The sequence below is a fragment of the Hypanus sabinus genome, chromosome 2 (genome assembly GCF_030144855.1).
Source record: "Hypanus sabinus isolate sHypSab1 chromosome 2, sHypSab1.hap1, whole genome shotgun sequence".
Classification (NCBI taxonomy): Eukaryota; Metazoa; Chordata; class Chondrichthyes; order Myliobatiformes; family Dasyatidae; genus Hypanus; species Hypanus sabinus.
The window spans coordinates 8,944,057-8,963,458 of record NC_082707.1 but is presented as its reverse complement, the minus strand read 5'-3'; the positions used below and the strand labels follow the sequence as shown (position 1 = coordinate 8,963,458).

General features: G+C 46.0%; 1 protein-coding gene across 1 annotated transcript in view; it reads right to left on the bottom strand.

Annotated features, from left to right (window-relative positions):
* Positions 1-19,402, bottom strand: part of fndc3ba (fibronectin type III domain containing 3Ba) — a 345,490-nt gene that overhangs the window by 90,676 nt on the left and 235,412 nt on the right. Inside the window, exon 7 of the mRNA XM_059991776.1 lies at positions 9,890-9,948. Coding sequence (XP_059847759.1) covers positions 9,890-9,948 — 59 coding nt within the window. The remainder of the gene's footprint in view (positions 1-9,889; positions 9,949-19,402) is intronic.

Below are 19,402 nucleotides of genomic sequence, written 5' to 3'. Positions count from 1 at the left end.
TGGTATTTAAAAAAACTTGTATAGGTATATGGACAGGAAAGGAATGGAGGGTTATGGGTTGAGCGCGGGCCAGTGGGACTAGGTGAGAGTAAGCGTTCGGCACAGACTAGAAGGGCCGAGATGGCTTGTTTCCGTGCTGTAATCGTTATATGGTTATGAAAGACATGCTAGCATTGGAGAGGGTTCAGAGGAGGTTCACAAGGATGATTCTGGGAATGAAAGGGTTATCAAACGAGGAATGTTTGAATGCTCTGGGCCTGTACTCACTGGAATTTAGAAGGATGAGGGGGGATCTCATTGAAACCTTTCAAATGTTTTGAATGGCCTAGACAGAGTAGATGTGGAAAGGATGTTTCCCATGGTGGGAGAGTTGAGGACAAAAGGACACAGCCTCAGGATAGAGGGGTGTCCATTTAAAACAGAAATGTGGAGGAATTTCTTTAGCCGAGGGTGGTGAATTAGTGGAATTTATTACCACAGGCAGCTTTGGAGGCCAGGATATTGGGTGTGTTTAAGGCAGAGCTTGATAAGTTCTTGATTGGACATGGCATTAAAAGTTATGGGGAGTGGAATTGGGGAGGGGAAAAATGAATCAGCCATGATCGAATGGCGGAGCAAACTCTAAGGGCCAAAGGGCTTAACTCTGCTCCTATGTCTTATGAAGTACTGTATAGTTCTTTTGGCCCATGATGAGACACCTATTTTTTCCTGCCTACAAATCATCCATATTCCTGTGCGTTCATGTACGTATCTGAGAGCCTCAAATACCTTTATCACTTCTACCTCCACCACTATTCCTGGCAGCGCACCCTGTGCAAAAGAAAATGCCCCTGGCATTTAATTTCCTTTGTATTTACCCCCTCCCAAATCAAATGCACACACCGTGATACTAGACATTTCAGCCCTGGGAAAAAGATATTGTTTGTCTCATAATATTCACTCAGCTCTTCCTTCACGTTTAGATGTGACAAGTAAAACAGATCGACTCAATATTTCAATCCCGGGAAAAAGGTGCTGTCTGTCTACTCTATCCTTGCCTTGCGTAATCTTATAAACCTCTGTCAGATCTCCCCTCAGCCTCTGCTGCTCCAGAGAAGACAACCCATGTTTACCCAACACTGCCACAAGTAAACAGTGCCCATCGTCCAAGCTTCTTGAGCAGGAGGTACAGGAGCCTTAGTTCCGGAACAGTTATACCCCTCAACCATCAGGCTCCTGAACCAGCGTTCATTCATCCCAGCTCTGAACTGATTCTACATTCTGCAGACTCAACAACTCACGTTCTCAGCAAAACACACAAAATGCCGGAGGAACTCAGCAGGCCTGGCAGCATCTATGGAACTGGGTAGACAGTCAAAGTTTCAGGCCGAGACCCTTCAGCAGGAGGAAGCTGCCTGGCCTGCCGAATTCCTCCAACATTTCGCGTGTGTTGCTCTGGATTTCCAGCATCCGCAGATTTTCTCTTGTTCTCAGTATTATTATTTCCTGTTTCTTTTTTTATTTGCACAACTTGTCAGTCTTTGTGTGTAGTTTTCATTGATTCTACAGTATTTCTTTGTTCTACTGTGAATGCCCACAAGAAAATGAATCTGGTGACGTACATGTACTTTGAAAATAAAGTTACTTTGAACGTTGAAGCCGGCAGCATGCTGGTAAACCCCTTCTGCAGTTTCTGTAATCCTCCTGATGTGGGCTTGAGCAGAGTTCCAATTAGAACTCACTGCGATTCACTGCTACCCCTCCCTGTCGGAGTGAGCTCACCACTCTCACTACCAATCTCTTCCCAGCCGCACGAGGCTGAGTTTAGGGTGAGAGGAACCCGAGTGCCCAGGGCTCGCCTGAGAGTGATGCACGGTACGGGGTTTGTCACGAAGGCCGGTGGGGGCAGGGTCTCTCAGCGAGTCCCAGAGTGGACACAGTGGGACTGGGGCCATAAATACTCACCCCACCCACATCAACACTCCTGCAAAAACGGTGGCTGTATCTGGTTTTGAACACTCCACCTAAACAAAGAACACAATGATGTTCTGCCGACATTTCAAGCAACAGGTGGAAACACAGCAGCCTTGCTTGGAGCGGACATTCTTTCAGAGAATGTCAGTCTTTAGAGTGGCTTTGGCTCATCAGGTTCAGGTGAGGTCTTGTAAGTTACTCTCTCTCTGGTTTTATTTGTCCATTCCTCATCTATCAGTGCATGGTACAGTGAGAATGGCTCCAGGGGCAGTGATCTGTACTGTGTGTAGGATGTGGGAAGTCTGGGAGATCTCCAGTCTCCCTGATAAACACATCGGCACCAGGTGCACCGAGCTGCAGCTCCAGAGAGAACGTGTTAAGGAACTGGAGCTGCAGCTTGATGACCTTTGACTCGTGCAAGAATGAGGAATTGATTGACGGGAGCTACAGGGAGGTAGTCACCACTAGGTGGTGGGACATAGGTAACTGGGTGACTGTCAGGAGGAGGGAAATTCACAGCCAGAGCAGAGTACACCTGTGGCCGTTCCCCTCAATATGAAGTGCACAACTTCAGATTCAATTGAGGGGATGACTTACCGGGGGGAGCCACAGTGACCGGGTCTCGGGCACGGAATCTGGTCATGTGGCTCAGAAGAGCAGACAGCTGAAGAGGACTGCAGTGTTGACAGGAGATCCCTCAGTCAGAGGAACCGAGACTGGGTATGATCAAGACACCCAGATGGCAAGTGGCCTCACTGGTGCCAGGATCAGGCCTTTTCTCCATGGAGCAATGGAAGATGAGAGGTGACCTGACAGAGGTGTACAACATGATGAGAGGTATTGATCGTGTGGATAACCAGAGACTTTTTCCCAGGGCTGAAATGAAAAGGGTGCATGGAATGCTCTGCCAGAGACCATGGTGGAGGGTCTTTTAAGAGACTCTTAGATAGGTACATGGAGCTGGGAAAAATAGAGGGCTACGCAGTAGGGTAACTCTAGGCAGTTTCTACAGTAGGTTACATGGTCGGCACAACATTGTGGGCTGAAGAGCCTGTAATGTGCTGTAGATTTCTATGTTTCAATATTCTAAAGTGGTAACACAGGGTTGGAAGATGTTGAATCATTGTAGATAGAGCTGAGGAACTACAAGGTTAAAAAGATCCTGATGGGAGTTATATGCAGACCCCCAAAAAAGCAGTAAGGATGTAGTCTACAAATTACAACAGGACATAGAAACTGCATGTCAAAAGGGTAATGGGGGTACCTTTTTACCCCCCATCGTCATGGGGGGTTTCAATATGCAGGTAGATTGGGAAGATCAGGTTGGTGCTAGATTCTAAATGGGCGATTTCTAGAGTGTCTACCAGATGGCTTTCTAGAGCAGTTCATGGTTGAGCCCATTAGGGATGAGTATTTTGGAGTGGGTGCTGTGCACTGAACCAGAATTGATTAGAGAACTTAAGGTAAAAGAACCCTCAGGGAAACGTGATCATGACGTGCTCAAATTCACCCTGAAATTTGAGAAGCTAAATTCAGATCTATCAGTAATACAGTGGAGTAAAGGAAACTACAGTGGCATGAGAAAACAGTCGGCCAGAATTTGTTGGAAAAGAACACTGGCAGGGAAGACGGCAGAGCAGAAATGGCTGGAATTTCTGGAAGCAATTTAGAAGGCACAGGCACACAAAAAGGAGTACTCTAAAGGTAAGATGACACAACCAAGGCTAACAAGAGAAGTCAAAGCCAACATAAAAGCCAAAGTGAGGGCATATAATAGAGCAAAATTAGTGGGAAGTTAGAGGACTGGGAAAACTTTAAATACCAAAAGAAGGAAACTAAAAAGTCATTAAGAAGGTAAAGATGGAATACGACAGTAAGTTAGCCAATAATATTAAAGAGAATGCCGAAGGTTTCTTCAGATACACAAGGTGTAAAAGAGAAACGAGAGTGGATATTGGCCCGCTGGAAAATTATGTTGGAAAGGTAGTAATGAGGGGCAAGGAAATGGTAGACGAATTGAATAAGTATTTTGCATCAGTCTTCACTGTAGAAGACACGAGCAGTATAGTAGAAGTTTCAAGAGTCAAAGGTCATGAAGTATGTGAAATTACCATTACAAAGGTGAAGGTTCTTGGGAAATTAAAAGGTCTTAAGGTGGATAAGTCACCTGGACCGGATGGTGTGCAGCCCAGAGATATGAAAGAGGTGGCTGAAGAGATTGTGGAGACATTAATAATGATCTTTCAAGAATCACTAGGTTCTGGAAGACTCAAAATTTGCAAATGTCACTCCACTCTTCAAGAAGGGAGAGAGGCAGAGGAAAGGAAACTATAGACCAGTTAGTCTGACCTCAGTGGTTGGGAAGATGTTGGAGCCAATTGTTAGGGATGAGGTTTTGGGGTACTTGGAGGCACATGATAAAATAGGCCACAATCAGCATGGTTTCCTCAAGGGAAAGTCTTGCCTGACAAATCCATTGGAATTCTTTGAAGAGAGAATAAGCTGAATAGCAAAGGAGAATCAGTTAAGGTTGTGTACTTGGATTTTCAGAAGCCTTTGACAAAAAGCCACACCTGAGGATACAAGCTATGAGCCAATCGTATTACAGGAAAGATTCTAGCATGGATAAAGCGGCAGCTTATTGGCAGGAGACAAAGAGTGGGAATAGAGGGAGCCTTTTCTGGCTGGCTGTCAGTGATTAGTGATGTTCCACAGGGGTGTGTGTTGGGACCGATTCTTTTTATGTTAAATGTCAATGATTTGGATGATGGAACTGATGGAATTTTTTGCAAAGTTTGCAGATAATATGAAGATAGGTGGAGGGGCAGGTAGATTTGAAGAAGTAACTGGGCTAGAGAAGGACTTAAAACAGACTAGGAGAATGTCAGATGGAATACTGTGTCAGGAAGTGTACGGCCATGCACTTTAGTAGAAGAAGTGAAAGGGTTGACTACTCTCTAGATGTAGAGAAAATTCAAAAATCTGAGGTGCAAAGAGATTTGGGAGCCCTTGTGCGGGATTCTGTAAAGGTTAATTTGCAAGTTGAGTCTATGGTGAGGAAGGTAAATGTGATCTTAGCATTCGTTTCAAGAGGACTAGAATATAAAAGCAAGGACATAATGTTGACATTTCATAAAGCACTGGTGAGGCCTCACTTGGAGTATTGTGAGCAGCTTTGGGCCCCTTATCTTAGAAAGGATGTGCTGATACTGGAAAGGAGGTTCACAAACATGATTCCAGGAATAACAGCTTGTCATAGGAAGAGTGTTTGATGGCTCTGGGACTGTATTCACTAGAACCCAGAAGAATGAGGGATAACCTCACTGAAACCTATTGAATGGTGAAAGGCCTTGATATAGTGGATGTGGAGAGGATGTTTCCTATGGTGGGAGTGTCCATGACCAGAGGACAGAGCCTCAGAATAGAGTGACGTCCTTTTAGAATGGAGTTGAAGAGGAGGAATTTCTTTATCCAGAGAGTTGTGAATCTGTGGTAATCATCGCCACAGGCAAATATGGAGGCCATGTCTTAATGTATAGGTAAGGCAGAAGTCGATAGATTCTTGACTGGTCAGGGCATGAAGGAATACGGGGAGACGGCAAAAGACTGGAGCTGAGAGGGGAAATGGATCAGTCTGATGAAAGCAGATGCAGTGGGCCAAATGGCCTAATTCTGCTTCTATACCCTATGATCTTATTACTCCCGACACTTCCCTCCAATCACCTTAAAATTATGTCCCCTCATGTTAAGCCTCTTTCCCCCCCCTGTGAAAATGTCTCTGACTATTCACTCAATCTTTGGAAGAAGCCATAAGACTGAAAGGCATAGGAGCAGAATTAGGCCACTCAGCCCATTGAGCCTGTTCCACCATTCATTATAGCTGATTTATTATCCCTCTCTACACCGTTCTCTTGCCTTTTCCCTTTAACTTTGATGTCCTGACTAATGAAGATTCTGTTAAATTCCACTTTCTACCCAAACCTGGGGTGGTGTGGAACAAAGAGCATAGCCCAGAATGTTGTACCTCTCCTTTAATCTACTCCAAGATCAATCTAACATCGCCTTCCATTTTCTCTTTCATGTATGACCCTATCTCAGAGTCTCTTCAATGTCCCTAATGTACAGTATCTGCCTCTACCATCACCCCAGGCAGGACGATCCATGTACCCACCATTCTCTGTGTAATAAAAAAACTATCTCTGACACTCACCCACCTCCTCTCCAAACACGACACCAACCAGCTCTCCACCCTGCCAACATCTTCCCTTGGACTTTGGACTGAGGGAAACAAATTTACACAGTCGGAGCAAACACGAGGAAATCTGCAGATGCTGGAAACGGCCCAAAACATCGACAGCGCTTCTCCCTATAGGTGCTGCCTAACCTGCTGTGTTCTACCAGTTTTGTGTGTGTTTTTGTTACACAGTTGGACTAGGTTCGAGCTAGGTTGATGTAGTGCCCATCTGACCAGGAGGTATGGCTCTGCTGCTCATTAGCCATCTGCTGGCCAACCAGACAACTACAACACAGCAGAAAGTTCAGTCAGCACAAGACTTTCTGCAGACGCTGGAAATCCAGAGCAACACAAACAAAATGCTGGAGGATCTCAGCAGGGCAGGCAGCATCTGTGGAAATGAATAAACATCAGGACAGGTGAAGGGTCTTGGCCCAAAACATCGACTGTTTATTCCTCTCCACAGACGCAGCCTGATCTGCTGATGCCTCCAGCGTTTTGTGTGTGTTGCTGAAGGTTCAGTATCTCAATAACCTGGAACTTATTCAGAATCAGCTTATGATCACCAGGATACAGTACGTCATGAAATTTGTTGTTTCCAGGCAGAGGTGTATGTTACTATAAAAAAAACATATGAATTCATAATAATAATAAATAGATATAGATAGAGCAAAAAAGGAATAGTGAGTGTGTTCATAGGTTCATTGTCCATTCAGAAATCTGATGATGGAGGAGAAGAAGCTGTTCCTGAAATACTGAGTGTGTGTCTTCAGGTTCTGTACTGCCTCTTTATGGTCTAATAGATCTACACTGTTATGATCCCAGCCCCCTCCTTTGTGAGAATCGCAAGAGCACCCGTTGGGGGGGGGGGGGGTCAGTAGACCCAGGAAGTGAGAGAGAGAGAAACGTGAAAAATTGCACATCCCACCAGGGATACAGAATAAGATGCCAGCAACTATTGTCTCATGGAGACCACGTGAAAAGCCCTCGGGCAAGGTGGGCTGGTTGAGAGAGAGATTGCATCATCCCAACCTGATTGAGACCTGCGGCCCCGTGAGGAAGTATAAAGGAGAGTCTCAGGGGGACAGCCCCTCAGACGCACCCAGAAGACACGAGAGAGCGATCCCGCAGCAGCGGGATGCCATTCTGAAGGAAGCCACGGCAGGAAACCGCTTTTAACTAACATCGGGGAGAGGAAACCAACACTTCCCCGATTTCACGGAAGATTCATCAAGACTCGGCAAGTTCTTTCTCTTCTCCTCCCAATCTCTCTCTCTCGGTCGCCCCACGCAAAACGCAGCGATTTTCAAAGGGCTGAGGCCCGCAGACTTTCAGAGTGACTTTTATATTTCCAATGGACAATCTATTAACCCTTAGACACCAGCAGAGCTCACTTCTTAATGATGATGATTTAGATTGAATGCTGACAATGTGCACTATCTGAATGTATGTATTAACCCTACTTTTGTGTCCCTTTACGAGTAAAACGTTTGAAAATAGTGACATCAGACTTCAACGGACCTCTCTATCTTTGCTGGTAAGTTCTCCAGTTACGGGATTCGTAACAACACACACACACACACACACACACACACACACACGGTCTGTACAATGCTGGATTGAAAAATGGAGGGTTATGGGCAGTACAGGAGGGGTTAGATTGATTGTGAAACAGGTTTATAAACACTCAGCACAAATGTGCACTTGCTCAGTAATGCAAATATTTAATCAGCCAAGAACTCAATGCAATAAAAAATGAGGTTTAGTTGTTGTTTAGACTGGCCTAACATAAACCAGAGAAAATCTGCAGATGCTGGAAATCCAGGCAACACACACAAAATGCTGGAGGAACTCAGCAGGCCAGGCAGCGTTTATGGAAAAGAGTACAGTCGACGTTTTGGGCCAAAACCCTTTGGTGGGACTGGAAATGTGTTCGAAGTGACTTTGACCGAGGAATGATTGTTGGTGCCAGATGGGGTGATTTGAGTATCTCAGAAACTGCTGATCTCCTGGGATCTTCTTGCACAACAGTTTCTCGAGTTTACAGAGAATGGTGTGAAAGACATCCAGCGAGTGGTGGTTCTGTGGGTGAAAATGCCTTGTTCATGAGAGAGGTCAGAGGGAATGTCCAGACTGGTTCAAGCAGACAGGAAGGTGACAGTAACTCACACGCTACAGAATGATTCAGAACCACATGATGCAGAAGAGCATCTTTGAAGGCACAACATGTTGAACCTTGAAGTGGATGGGCTACAGAAGCAGAAGACCACAAACATACACTCAGTGGCCACTTTATTAGGTAGAGGAGATCAGCACAACATCGTGGGCTGAAGGGCCTGTACTGTGCTCTGCTCTTCTACATACTTACACTTGGTAACATCCAGGACTCACGAGAGGGGATGTGAAACCAAATCCCTCTTCCTAACCAACACACACTAAAAACTGGAGGAACTCAGCAGGCAGGCAGCATCTATTGATGGGAGTAAACAGAAGACGTCTTAGGCTGAGGCCCTTCACCAGTCTTGCTCTGAAACTTTTGTTCCTCTCTGTAGATGCTGCCTGACTCGATGAGCATTTTGTGTGTGTTACTCTGGATTTCCAGCATCTGCAGAATCTCTTGTGTTTGCCTGTATCTAACTAGACTGTTCCAGTGAACTGATCACGCCATCTTTGCATGGCTTTCACCATCCCACCTGGGGTTAAACGTCCAGTGTTGGGGGTCCTGTCACTGCCATGTGTACTGAGAGAGTGGAAAGCTTTCTTGGCACGCTGTCCAGATAGATCATGCCGTACATCAAGGCCGTGGCCACCAGAGGCCTGTCTGGTTGGGTGAATGGGGCTCATTTTTACTTGTTCTGTTCCGTGAACATCGCAAGTATGCTATGTTAGCACTAGAACCTGTGGTGACACTTGTGGACTGCCCCCAGCTCAGTCTCGGGTGTGTGCACTCTACGTATCAATGTACCTGTGAGAAGTAACCATGAATCTTGCGAAAAGGGAACTACACTGTAGAATGTACATGCAGAGGCCACTTTAATTCTTTATACACATAGAAATATCTATAGATAAATATAATGTATACACGTGTGTGTACTAGAACGAGGGGACATAGCCTCAAGATTCGGGGGACTAGATTTAGGACGGAGATGAGGAGGAACTGCTTTTCCCAGAGAGTGGTGAATTTGGAATTCTCTGCCCAATGGGTCACAGGGGCCCATGGGTGGGGAGATTTAAGGGCGCGATTTTGACTCAGTAAAGGCATTCTGAGTTCAGCTCTCTCTGCCTCTGTGTGTTTCTTTAGTAGTGCGTTGCGCGTGACTACAATATATACATCAGTAAATATATTTAAGACAAGATTGGATAGATTTTTGCATAGTAGCAGAATTAAAGATTATGGGGAAAGGGCAGGTAGGTAGAGTTGAGTCCATGGCCAAGATCAACCACAATGGTTCGAAGGGCCAGGTGGTCTACTCCTGCTCCTATTTCTTATGTATACATCATATATATCTATAGATATTTACATGTATATATATTTTTATTGTAATTTTTCTGTATTACACTGTGCTGTCGCAAAACAACACATTTCATGACATATGCCAGTGATATTAAACATGATTCTGATTTCTTGTTCCAAACTACTCTCTGCTTTGCCCAGAGGAGTCTGGGTCAGGCGCTGGAACGAACCGAGGATTCCGTACATACCTGTGGTTTGCCCATCCCCGAAAGCATGTCTTGAACTCTCTTTGTTTCCGAATCGTAATCTGGAAATCAAATTTGGAGACGAAACTGGTTAGAGTTGTGGGTGACCACTAGATGGGGCTGAGCTCCCACAGTATTGACATCAGTGTTACAAAATTGGGATTGGTGGCAGCTCCAGGACGGGAGCTTTTAGTTCAAGATACAGTGTGGAGCAGGTCTCTTCCGGCCCAATGGGCCACACCATCCAGCAACACACCTATTTAACCCTAACCTGATCACAGGACAATTTTCAAAGACTAGCAGCCAGTAGGTCTTTGGACTCTGGGAGGACACAGGAGCACCTGGAGGAAGTTCCCGCAGTTCATGGGGAGGATGAACAAACTCTTCTCAGTTGGCATTGGAATTGAATTCTCAGCTCCGACACCCCGAGCTAGTGTCACGATACCATGGTGGAGACTGTCTGCCCATTCCAATTTCAGCTGAGCCCATCAACCTTCAGACAGTCATCCAGTTGGTCACAGAGATCAGATTGACTGAATTTGTAGCTACTTAGACGGTTCGGCCCATCGGCTCTGCCCTAGATCCCAGCCGTCAAATCTCACTCCCCAGTAGCCCTATGATTTATTCTGTCTTTACCAGTGACACCATTTTATCCCTGTCAATCAGCTCTGCAGAGCTTCTACCCCTCACCACACACTAATGGACAGCTTACAGCAACTAATTAACCTCTCGACCCACGTCATGGGGAAACCCTTGCAGACATAGGATTGCCAGGCAAACTCCACACTGAGAGTCCAGACTCCCTGAACATGACTCCACTGGAGTCAGAGAAAAGTACAGCACAGAAGCAGGCTCACTGGCCCAACTAGTCCATGAACCCCCTCAACATGTCTCCCCTAAAGTCATAGGAAAGTACAGCACAGTAACAGGCCCATTGGCCCATCTAGTCCATGCCAAAACTATTATACTGTCTACTCCCTTTGACCCAGCCCAGACCACAGCCCTCCATGTCCCTACTATCCATGTACCTACCCAAACTTCTCTTAAATGTTGACATTGAGCTTGCATGCACCACTTGTGCTGTCAGCTTGTGCTGACAGCTCATTGCACACTCTTTAGACACTCTGAGTGAAGAAATTTTCCCTCATGTTCCTCTTAAACCTTTCACCTTAACCCATTGTATCCTGGTTGTATCCCATTCAACCTCAGTGGAAAAAAGCCTGGTTGCATTTACCCATCTATACCCCTCATAATTTTGTATCAAATCTCACCTCAGTCTCCTGCAGTCTGTGTTCCAGGTTCTCACCTATTCAATCTTACCTTAGGCTCTCCAGACTATTCCCCATTTGCACTATTTATTTCTTATTGTAGCTTAGAGGAACATTTTACATCTTGCACTGCTGCCTTTCTTTTCACTGTATCTTGGTTCATGTCAGATTAATATACACAGCCTAGAAAAAGTATTCACACCCTTCAAGTACGTATTCAGTAGATGCATCTTTGCAACAATTACATCCTTGAGTCTGTGTGGACGGGTCTCTATCAGCTTTGTACATCTAGACACTGCAATTTTTCCCCATTCTGCTTTATAAAAGTGCTCAAGTTCTGTCAGATTGCATGGGGTTCGTAAGTGAAACTGGTTAAAAAGCTGAGCCTACTGGGCCTGAACACCTCCCTCTGCAACTGGATCCTAGACTTCCTGACCGGGAGATCTCAGTCAGCCCGGATCGGGAGCAGCATCTCCAACACCATCACACTGAGCACGGGGGCCCCCCAGGGCTGTGTGCTCAGTCCACTGCTGTTCACTCTGCTGACCCACGACTGTGCTGCAACACACAGCTCGAACCATATCATCAAGTTCACCAATGACACGACCGTGGTGGGTCTCATCAGCAAGAACGACGAGTCAGCTTACAGAGAAGAGGTGCAGTGGCTAACGGACTGGTGCAGAGCCAACAACCTGTCTCTGAATGTGAACAAAAAAAAAAGATGGTTGTTGACTTCGGGAGGGCACAGAGCAACCGCTCTCCGCTGAACATCAACGGCTCCTCAGTAGAGATTGTTAGGTGCACCAAATTTCTTGGTGTTCACCTGGCGGAGAATCTCACCTGGTCCCTCAACACCAGCTCCTTAGAAAAGAAAGCCCAGCAGCATCTCTACTTTCTGAAGGCTGAGTAAAGTCCATCTCCCACTCCCCCATCCTCATCACATTCTACAGGGGTTGTATTGAGAGCATCCTGAGCAGCTGCATCACTGCCTGGTTCGGAAATTGCACCATCTCAGATCGCAAGACCCTGCAGCGGATAGTGAGGTCAGCTGAGAAGATCATCGGGGTCTCTCTTCCCGCCATCACGGACATTTACACTACATGCTGCATCCACAAAGCAAACAGCATTATGACGCACCCCTCATACAATCTCTTCTTCCTCCTGCCATCTGGGAAAAGGCACCTTACTGCCCTATTGTCTTGTTTATTATTTATTGTAATGCCTGCACTGTTTTGTGCACTTTATGCAGTCCTGGGTAGGTCTGTAGTCTCGTGTAGCTTTTTTTTCTGTATTGTTTTTATGTAGTTCAGTGCTGTTTCAGGTAGCACCGTGGTCCTGAAAACCATTGTCTCATTTTTACTGTGTACTGTACTAGCAGTTATGGTCAAAATGACAATAAAAAGTGACCTAACTTGAACAGCCCTTATCAAGTCCAGCCACAAATTCTCAATTGGATTGAGGTTTGGACTTTAACTTGGCCACTCAAGGGCATTAACTTTGTTGTTTTTAAGCCATTCCTGTGTAGCTTTGGCTTTATGCTTGGGATCATTGTCTTGCTAGAAAACAAATTTTCTCCCAAGTGGCAGTTCTCTTGTAGAATGCATCAGGATTTTCTCCAGGATTTTCCTGTGTTTTGCTGCATTCATTTTACCCTCTACCTTCACAAGCCTTCCATGGCCTGCTGCAGTGAAGCATCCCCACAGCACGATGCAGCCACCAGCGTGCTTCATGGTAGGGATGGTGTGTTTTTGATGATGGACAATGTCTGGCTTACACCAAACACAGTCTGATGGCCAAGAAACTCAATTTTGCTTTCATTAGACTATAGAACCTTTTACCAGCTGACTTCAGTCTCCCGCATACCTTCTGGCAAACTCTAGCTGAGATTTCATATGAATTTTTTTCAACAGTGGCTTTCTCTTTGCCACTTGCCCATAAAGCTGGGACTGGTGAAGCACCCGGGCAACAGTTGTTGTATGTGCAGTCTCTCCCATCTCAGACACTGAAGCTTGTCACTCCTCCAGAGTTGTCATAGGTCTCTTGGTGGCCTCCCTCGATAGTTCTCTTCTTGCACAGTCACTCAGTTTTTGAGGACAGCCTGTTCTAGGCAGATTTACAGCTGTGCCATATTCTTTCCATTTCTTGATGATTGACTTAACTGTACTCCAGGGAATATTCAGTGACTTGGAAATTTTCTTGTATCCACCTCATGACTCATGCTTTTCAAAGATCTTTTTACAGAGTTGCTTGGAGTGTTCTTTTGTCTTCATGGTATAATTTTGCCAATTCACCAGCAGTTGGACCTTCCAAATACAGGTGTATTTTGAAACACCTTGACTACACACAAGTTCATATATAGCTAGGGCACCTTAACTAATTATGTGACTTCTTAAACCAATTGCCTGCACCAGTGATGATTTGGTGTGTCATATTAATAGGAATAAATACTTATGCAATAAATTATTTTGTGTTTTATATTTGTAATTAATTTACATAACTTTGTAGAGATCTGTTTCCTCTTTAACACGAAAGAGTCTTTTTCTGTTGATCACGGTCAAAAGAAGCCAAATTAAATCCATTATGATTCAATGTTGCAAAACAATAAAACACGAAAATCTCTAAGGTGGGGGAATATATTTTACAGACTCTGCATATATTGTATATATGTGTGTGTTTGTGTGTATATATAGTGGAGAGGTGGAAATATGTTTCTACCAAGGAGGGGTAAGTCACCCTTTCCCTCCGCTAGCTTGCAGGTCACCCTTGTACAAGCTGTATCACCTGCCCCACCCCCTGATCAGGGTCACGTGAAGCCACAGGAGTAGGAGGTGGATGGTTGTATGAGTAGCCGGTGCAGATCACAAGTCCTGGTGATGTGACCACTGATGCCAGACAGACAATCTCTGAAGAATATTGATAATGATTGGGGTTACCCATCTTGTAAAGACACTGGCTATTAAATAATGGCAAACCACTTGCATAAAATAATTTGCCAAGTATATTGTGATCATGAGACCATGATATACAGTTCTACAACACTGAGCAAAAGTCTTAGGCATATCTGATATGAGTCTCCATTGTGGACAGAGAGTGGGAAGGGAACAGGGAGAGAGGAATCATGGTTGGGAAAATGGAAAGGGAGAGGGGAGGGAGCGGGAAGCACCAGAGAGACACTCTATATTGATCAATAAACCAGTTCTTTAGAATCAAATTGCCTTGCCAGATGTCTCAGGGCTGGGTGCATCTGTACCCATGCTACCACCCACCCCTGGAACTTCTTCTCTGCCACCTGTCCCACACCCCTCCACCCTCGCCATTCCCAATATCCTTTGCTCCCGCCAGATTTACAATCTCGCTCCCTGCTCCATGTTGACAAATACAGTTCTGAGCAAAAGCCTTAGGCTTCCTAGCTATCTCGATATGCCTGAGCTTTGCACAGTACTGTATCTGCGTGAGTGCAGGTTTACTGCCATCTTACGTCTGCTGGCTCTGCGACTGTATGTACTGTGCTTTGCAACTTGGTCGCAGAGGATTGCTCTTTCATTTGGCTGTATACCTGAGTATTCACATATGGTTGAATCACAATTAAACTTGAACTTAGTAAACCAATACCAATGCCAATTTCAGACATATGTTAGTAAAATTACACCTGCATGGTGGGTGGCATGGTGTCGTAGTCATTAGCGCAATAAATCAGATTTGAGTTGGCACCACTGTTAAGGAATTTGTGCCTTCTCCCTGTGACTGACTCCTCGATGCACCCCACTTCCTCCCACACTCCAAAGCCCCATCGGTCATGAGGTTAACACACGCAAAATGCTGGAGGAACTCAGCAGGTCAGGCAGCATCTATGGAAATGAATAAGTAGTCGATGTTTCGGACCAAGAGCAATGGAAAGGTTGGGGGTAGTTACCAGATTGGGGGGGGGGGGGGTGGAGAGGGAAAGGGGATTGCTAGAAGGTGACTGGTGAGGGGGAAAGGGCTAAAGAAGAAGGAATCTGATAGGAGAGGAGAGTGGACCAAAGGAGAAAGGGAAGGAGGAGGGACACCAGGATTAGATGATAGGCAAGTGGGGAGAGGTACAGTCAGAGTGGGGAACAGAAGAGGGAAGGGGGAGGGAAAAATTACCTGATGGAGAAATCAATGTTGCTATCCTCAGAATAGAAGGACGTCCATTTAGAACACAGAGGTGAGGAGGAATGTCTTTAGCCAGGAAGTGGTAAATCTGTGGAGTTCATTGCCACAGAAGACTGTGGAGGCCAAGTCTTTGGGTATATTTTAAGCAGAGGTTGGTAGGTTCTTGATTGGCCAAGATGTCCAAAGTTATGGGGAGAAAGCAGGAGAGGGATAATAAATCTACCATGGTGGAATGCCCAGAGAAGACTCGATGGGCTGAATGGTCTAATTTTGCTGCTATGTCTTATGGCCTTGATTTACCTCCTGTACCTATGTGCCTATGATACTGTTTTTCATTCCACCTGTACCTGTGCACACTGACAATCAAACTGACCTGACTAGACGGAGAGTAGGAAGAATGAAATGGGTTTGATGTAAACGGGCTGAGTGCTGGCGAAAAACGCTGCTTTTACCCCCATAATTTTGTAAGGAACCCTAACAGGATTTTCTTCTCATAGAATATAGAAAAGTACGGCACAGGAACAGGTCCTTCAGCCCGCAATCTTTTTCAAAGTTCAGAGTAAATTTGTAATCTAAGTAAATCTTTGTCACCATATGCAACCCCGAGATTCATTTTCTTGCGGGCAACTCCAAGCACCATAACAGAATCAAAGAAAGACCTCACCTAATTGGACAGTCAACCAGTACGCAAATACAAAAAGATGAAAGGAAATAATAGTAGTAAATAAAATTAAAAAACAAGAAATATCGAGAACATGAGATGAAGAGTCCTTGAAAGTGAGTCCATTAGTTACAGGTACAATTCAGTGATGGAGCAAGTGAAGTCGATTGAAGTTATCACCACTGGTTCAAGAGCCAAACCTGTTAAATTAGTAATCAAATGGCCAAGTAAATGAAGCCCTTCTGTCTACACAATGTGCACATCCTTCCATTTGCCCATCTAAAAGTCTCTGATATTCCTACCCCTACCACCTCCCCAGGCAGCACATTCCAGGCACCCACCACTCTCTGAGTAAAAAACTTGCCCCTCACATAGTCTGTTCTTGATAGCATTACCATCCTGGGCTGTGTGTAGGAGCTGAGGAGAGTGTGGGGAGATTAAGATGAGGGCTGGGAGTTCAGCCATTTTATGTATTCCAGTCTCCGCCACTTCATCTGAACCACAAGCCTGTCCTGAATTAACTTGGGAGGGCAGCCAGCAACTCAGATTGACTGCAGACAACAGCCCAAGGGGGAGGGGGCTGCACTGACACAGCACTGCTTAGGAGGAATGACCCACAGTCCTACTTGTGAAAACCCAGCCATGAGAGGAATATGGGGGTTAGTGTACACCAAACACTTGGTACCTGATGATCTGCTCCTCTGTGGGTGGGAGGGGGGGGAAGGAGCTTTATTCGCTGTTGTTGTTACCTGTTGTGTACTGTGTTGTTCTGCCAGGAATTCTGGGAATGCTATTTTGGCACCAGGTTGTGTGGTAACACTTGTGGGCTGACCCCAGCACATCCTTAGGTGCGTTGGTTGTTAATGCAAATGATGCATCTCACTGTACCTTCTGATGTACCCAAGATAAACATTTTTGAATCTTGGTCTGTTGATGTTTGAGGGATAAACATTGGCCAGTATACTGGTCATGAAACTTCTATCCGGGGAAGACTGGAGCCTCATCTGCAAACAACTCTGACAGTTGTTCAGGTTTATTTGTCATACACCCATACAGGAAAACCCATCAATACAGCCAAACAAAACAGTGTTCCTTTAGGGCCAAGGTGTAAAAACACAGTACCGACAGTCGTACACAACACAAGACACACAGAGAACATATAAGTTCGCAGTAGCCAAAGTCCCTGAGTAACACGTCCTGCCCACAGGCAAAAATACGCACGTATGTTTGTATGACCCTCCCTTAGTATCGTTCCCCCCGGTAACCACATTCCACAGTGTGACCCTCTCTCTCTGTACCGCCCCTTCCATTGTGTGACCCTCCTCAGTACCATTCCTCCCACAGTGTGACCTTCCCTCAGTACAACCCTTGCCACGCTGTGACCCTCCCTCAGTAACACCCCTCCCAGTGTGACACTCCCTCAGTACCACCCCCACACTGTGACCCTCCCTCAATACAGCCCCTTCCATCATGTGACCCTCCCTCAGTACCACCCTTCCACAGTGTGACTCTCCCTCAGTACAGCGCCTTCAGTACTGCAAAGATTTTGGGCTCTGGAGTGATTCCTAGAGTCAGCCAGTATGGGACAGAATGCATCATCCTCTAAGAGCCAGGAGAGTGGGCATGTCTCTGCCACTCCTCTCTCCCTTTTGCCTCTGCCCTCAACCAATGGAGGGGTGGGGGTAGAGGGGTGAGGGAGCAGAGGGAGTAGCCTGGCTCGCACTTGATGCTGAAACCCAGCCAGATTTTTGTGGGTTGGATCGATTTTCCAGCCCTTCTGCCAAGCTGTGAACAATGGTTCTTTAACGAGCATCTCTCTCTTTCCCAGCATGCCATGCTGCCGGCTGCCGAGGATACAGAAACCACCCCACATATTACAAGGCCTGCTGGGGCCAGCTTCAGCATTGACAGACTCCCTGTGAACTCCCAGCCACCATCAGCGCAGAATCTCCATCTAAGGCCACTCTCCTTGAAGGAGACTTGGTCTGTCATCAAAGACTCTGGCAAATTTTTACATATTTACCGTGGAAAGCATTCTAACTGGTTGCATCACTGCCTGGGGTGGAGGGACCACTGCACAGGATCGGAAAAAGCTGCAAAGATCAGCCAGCTCCATCATGGGCACTAGCCTCCCTATCATCGAGGACATCTTCAAAAGGCAACATCCACAATTAAGGACCCCATCACCCACAACATGCCCTCTTCTTATTACTGCCATCATGGAGGAGGTACGGGAGCCTGAAGATACACACTCAAAGTTTCAGGAACAGCTTCTTCCCTCCACCATCAGATTTCTGAATAGACATTGAACCCATGTGCACTACCTCGACACACACAAACATATATATGTGCGTGTGTGTGTATATCTGTGTGTGTGTGTGTGTGTGTGTGTGTGTGTGTGGGGGGGGGGGGAGGGAGGAAGGGAGGGAGGGAGGGAGGGAGAGAGAGAGAGAGGGAGAGGGAGAGGGAGGGGGGAGGGGGAGGGGGAGAGGGAGAGGGAGAGGGAGAGGGAGAGGGAGAGGGAGAGGGAGAGAGAGAGAGGGAGAGGGAGAGGGAGAGGGGAGAGAGAGAGAGAGAGAGAGAGAGAGAGAGAGAGAGAGAGAGAGAGAGAGAGAGAGAGAGAGAGAGAGAGAGAGCTCTCTTTTTTGTACTACTTATTTAATTTAATTATTAACATCTATTTCCTATTGTCTCCCTTGGACACTCGTGACTCCTGGCCAGAGAAAGGACAGCTCTCGGTCTTTCAGCCTCCCTCTTTGGGGGTGGGGTGCTTGGCTGGCTGCGTCATTCTGTCATACGAAGCTGCAAGGCATCGGACCACAAAACCCTGCGGAAGACTGCCGAGAGGATCTCCCTCACCCCGTTTGTGACATTTACCAGGAGCGTTGCACAGGAAGGGCCTGAGGATGTCACACATCACCCATCCCACAATCTCTCTGACCCACTACCATCAGGAGGGAGGTACAGGAGCATCAGGACTACGGCTGTCAGACTGGGTAACAACTTCTTCTGGGAGACGAATGCCACCTCCAAGGTCCTGTCACTAGGACAGTCAGCTGTTGACTGTGTACCTGGGCTGTGCACTATATGCATTTTGAATTATATTTTATTAACTTATTTCAGTAGTATTTTGTTTTACAGTGCCTTGAAAAATTATTCAGCCCCTGTTCTATTTTCACATTTTACTGCCTCATTTTTCTAAATTTAACAGATACCGAGGTAGAATTTTTTGAGTTAATCTACTTAAACATTGCGCACCATGTCAAATCACAGGAATATTCGAAAACCTGTTAACAATTTACTAAAAATCAAATTGTGAGGCTGAAAACCTGACGAAGGGTCTCGGCCTGAAACGTCAACTGGAGTGTGGAACGAGCTTCACTCAGAGGGTGAGAGTGTGGAGTGAGCTTCACTCAGAGGGTGAGAATGTGGAGTGAGCTTCACTCGGAG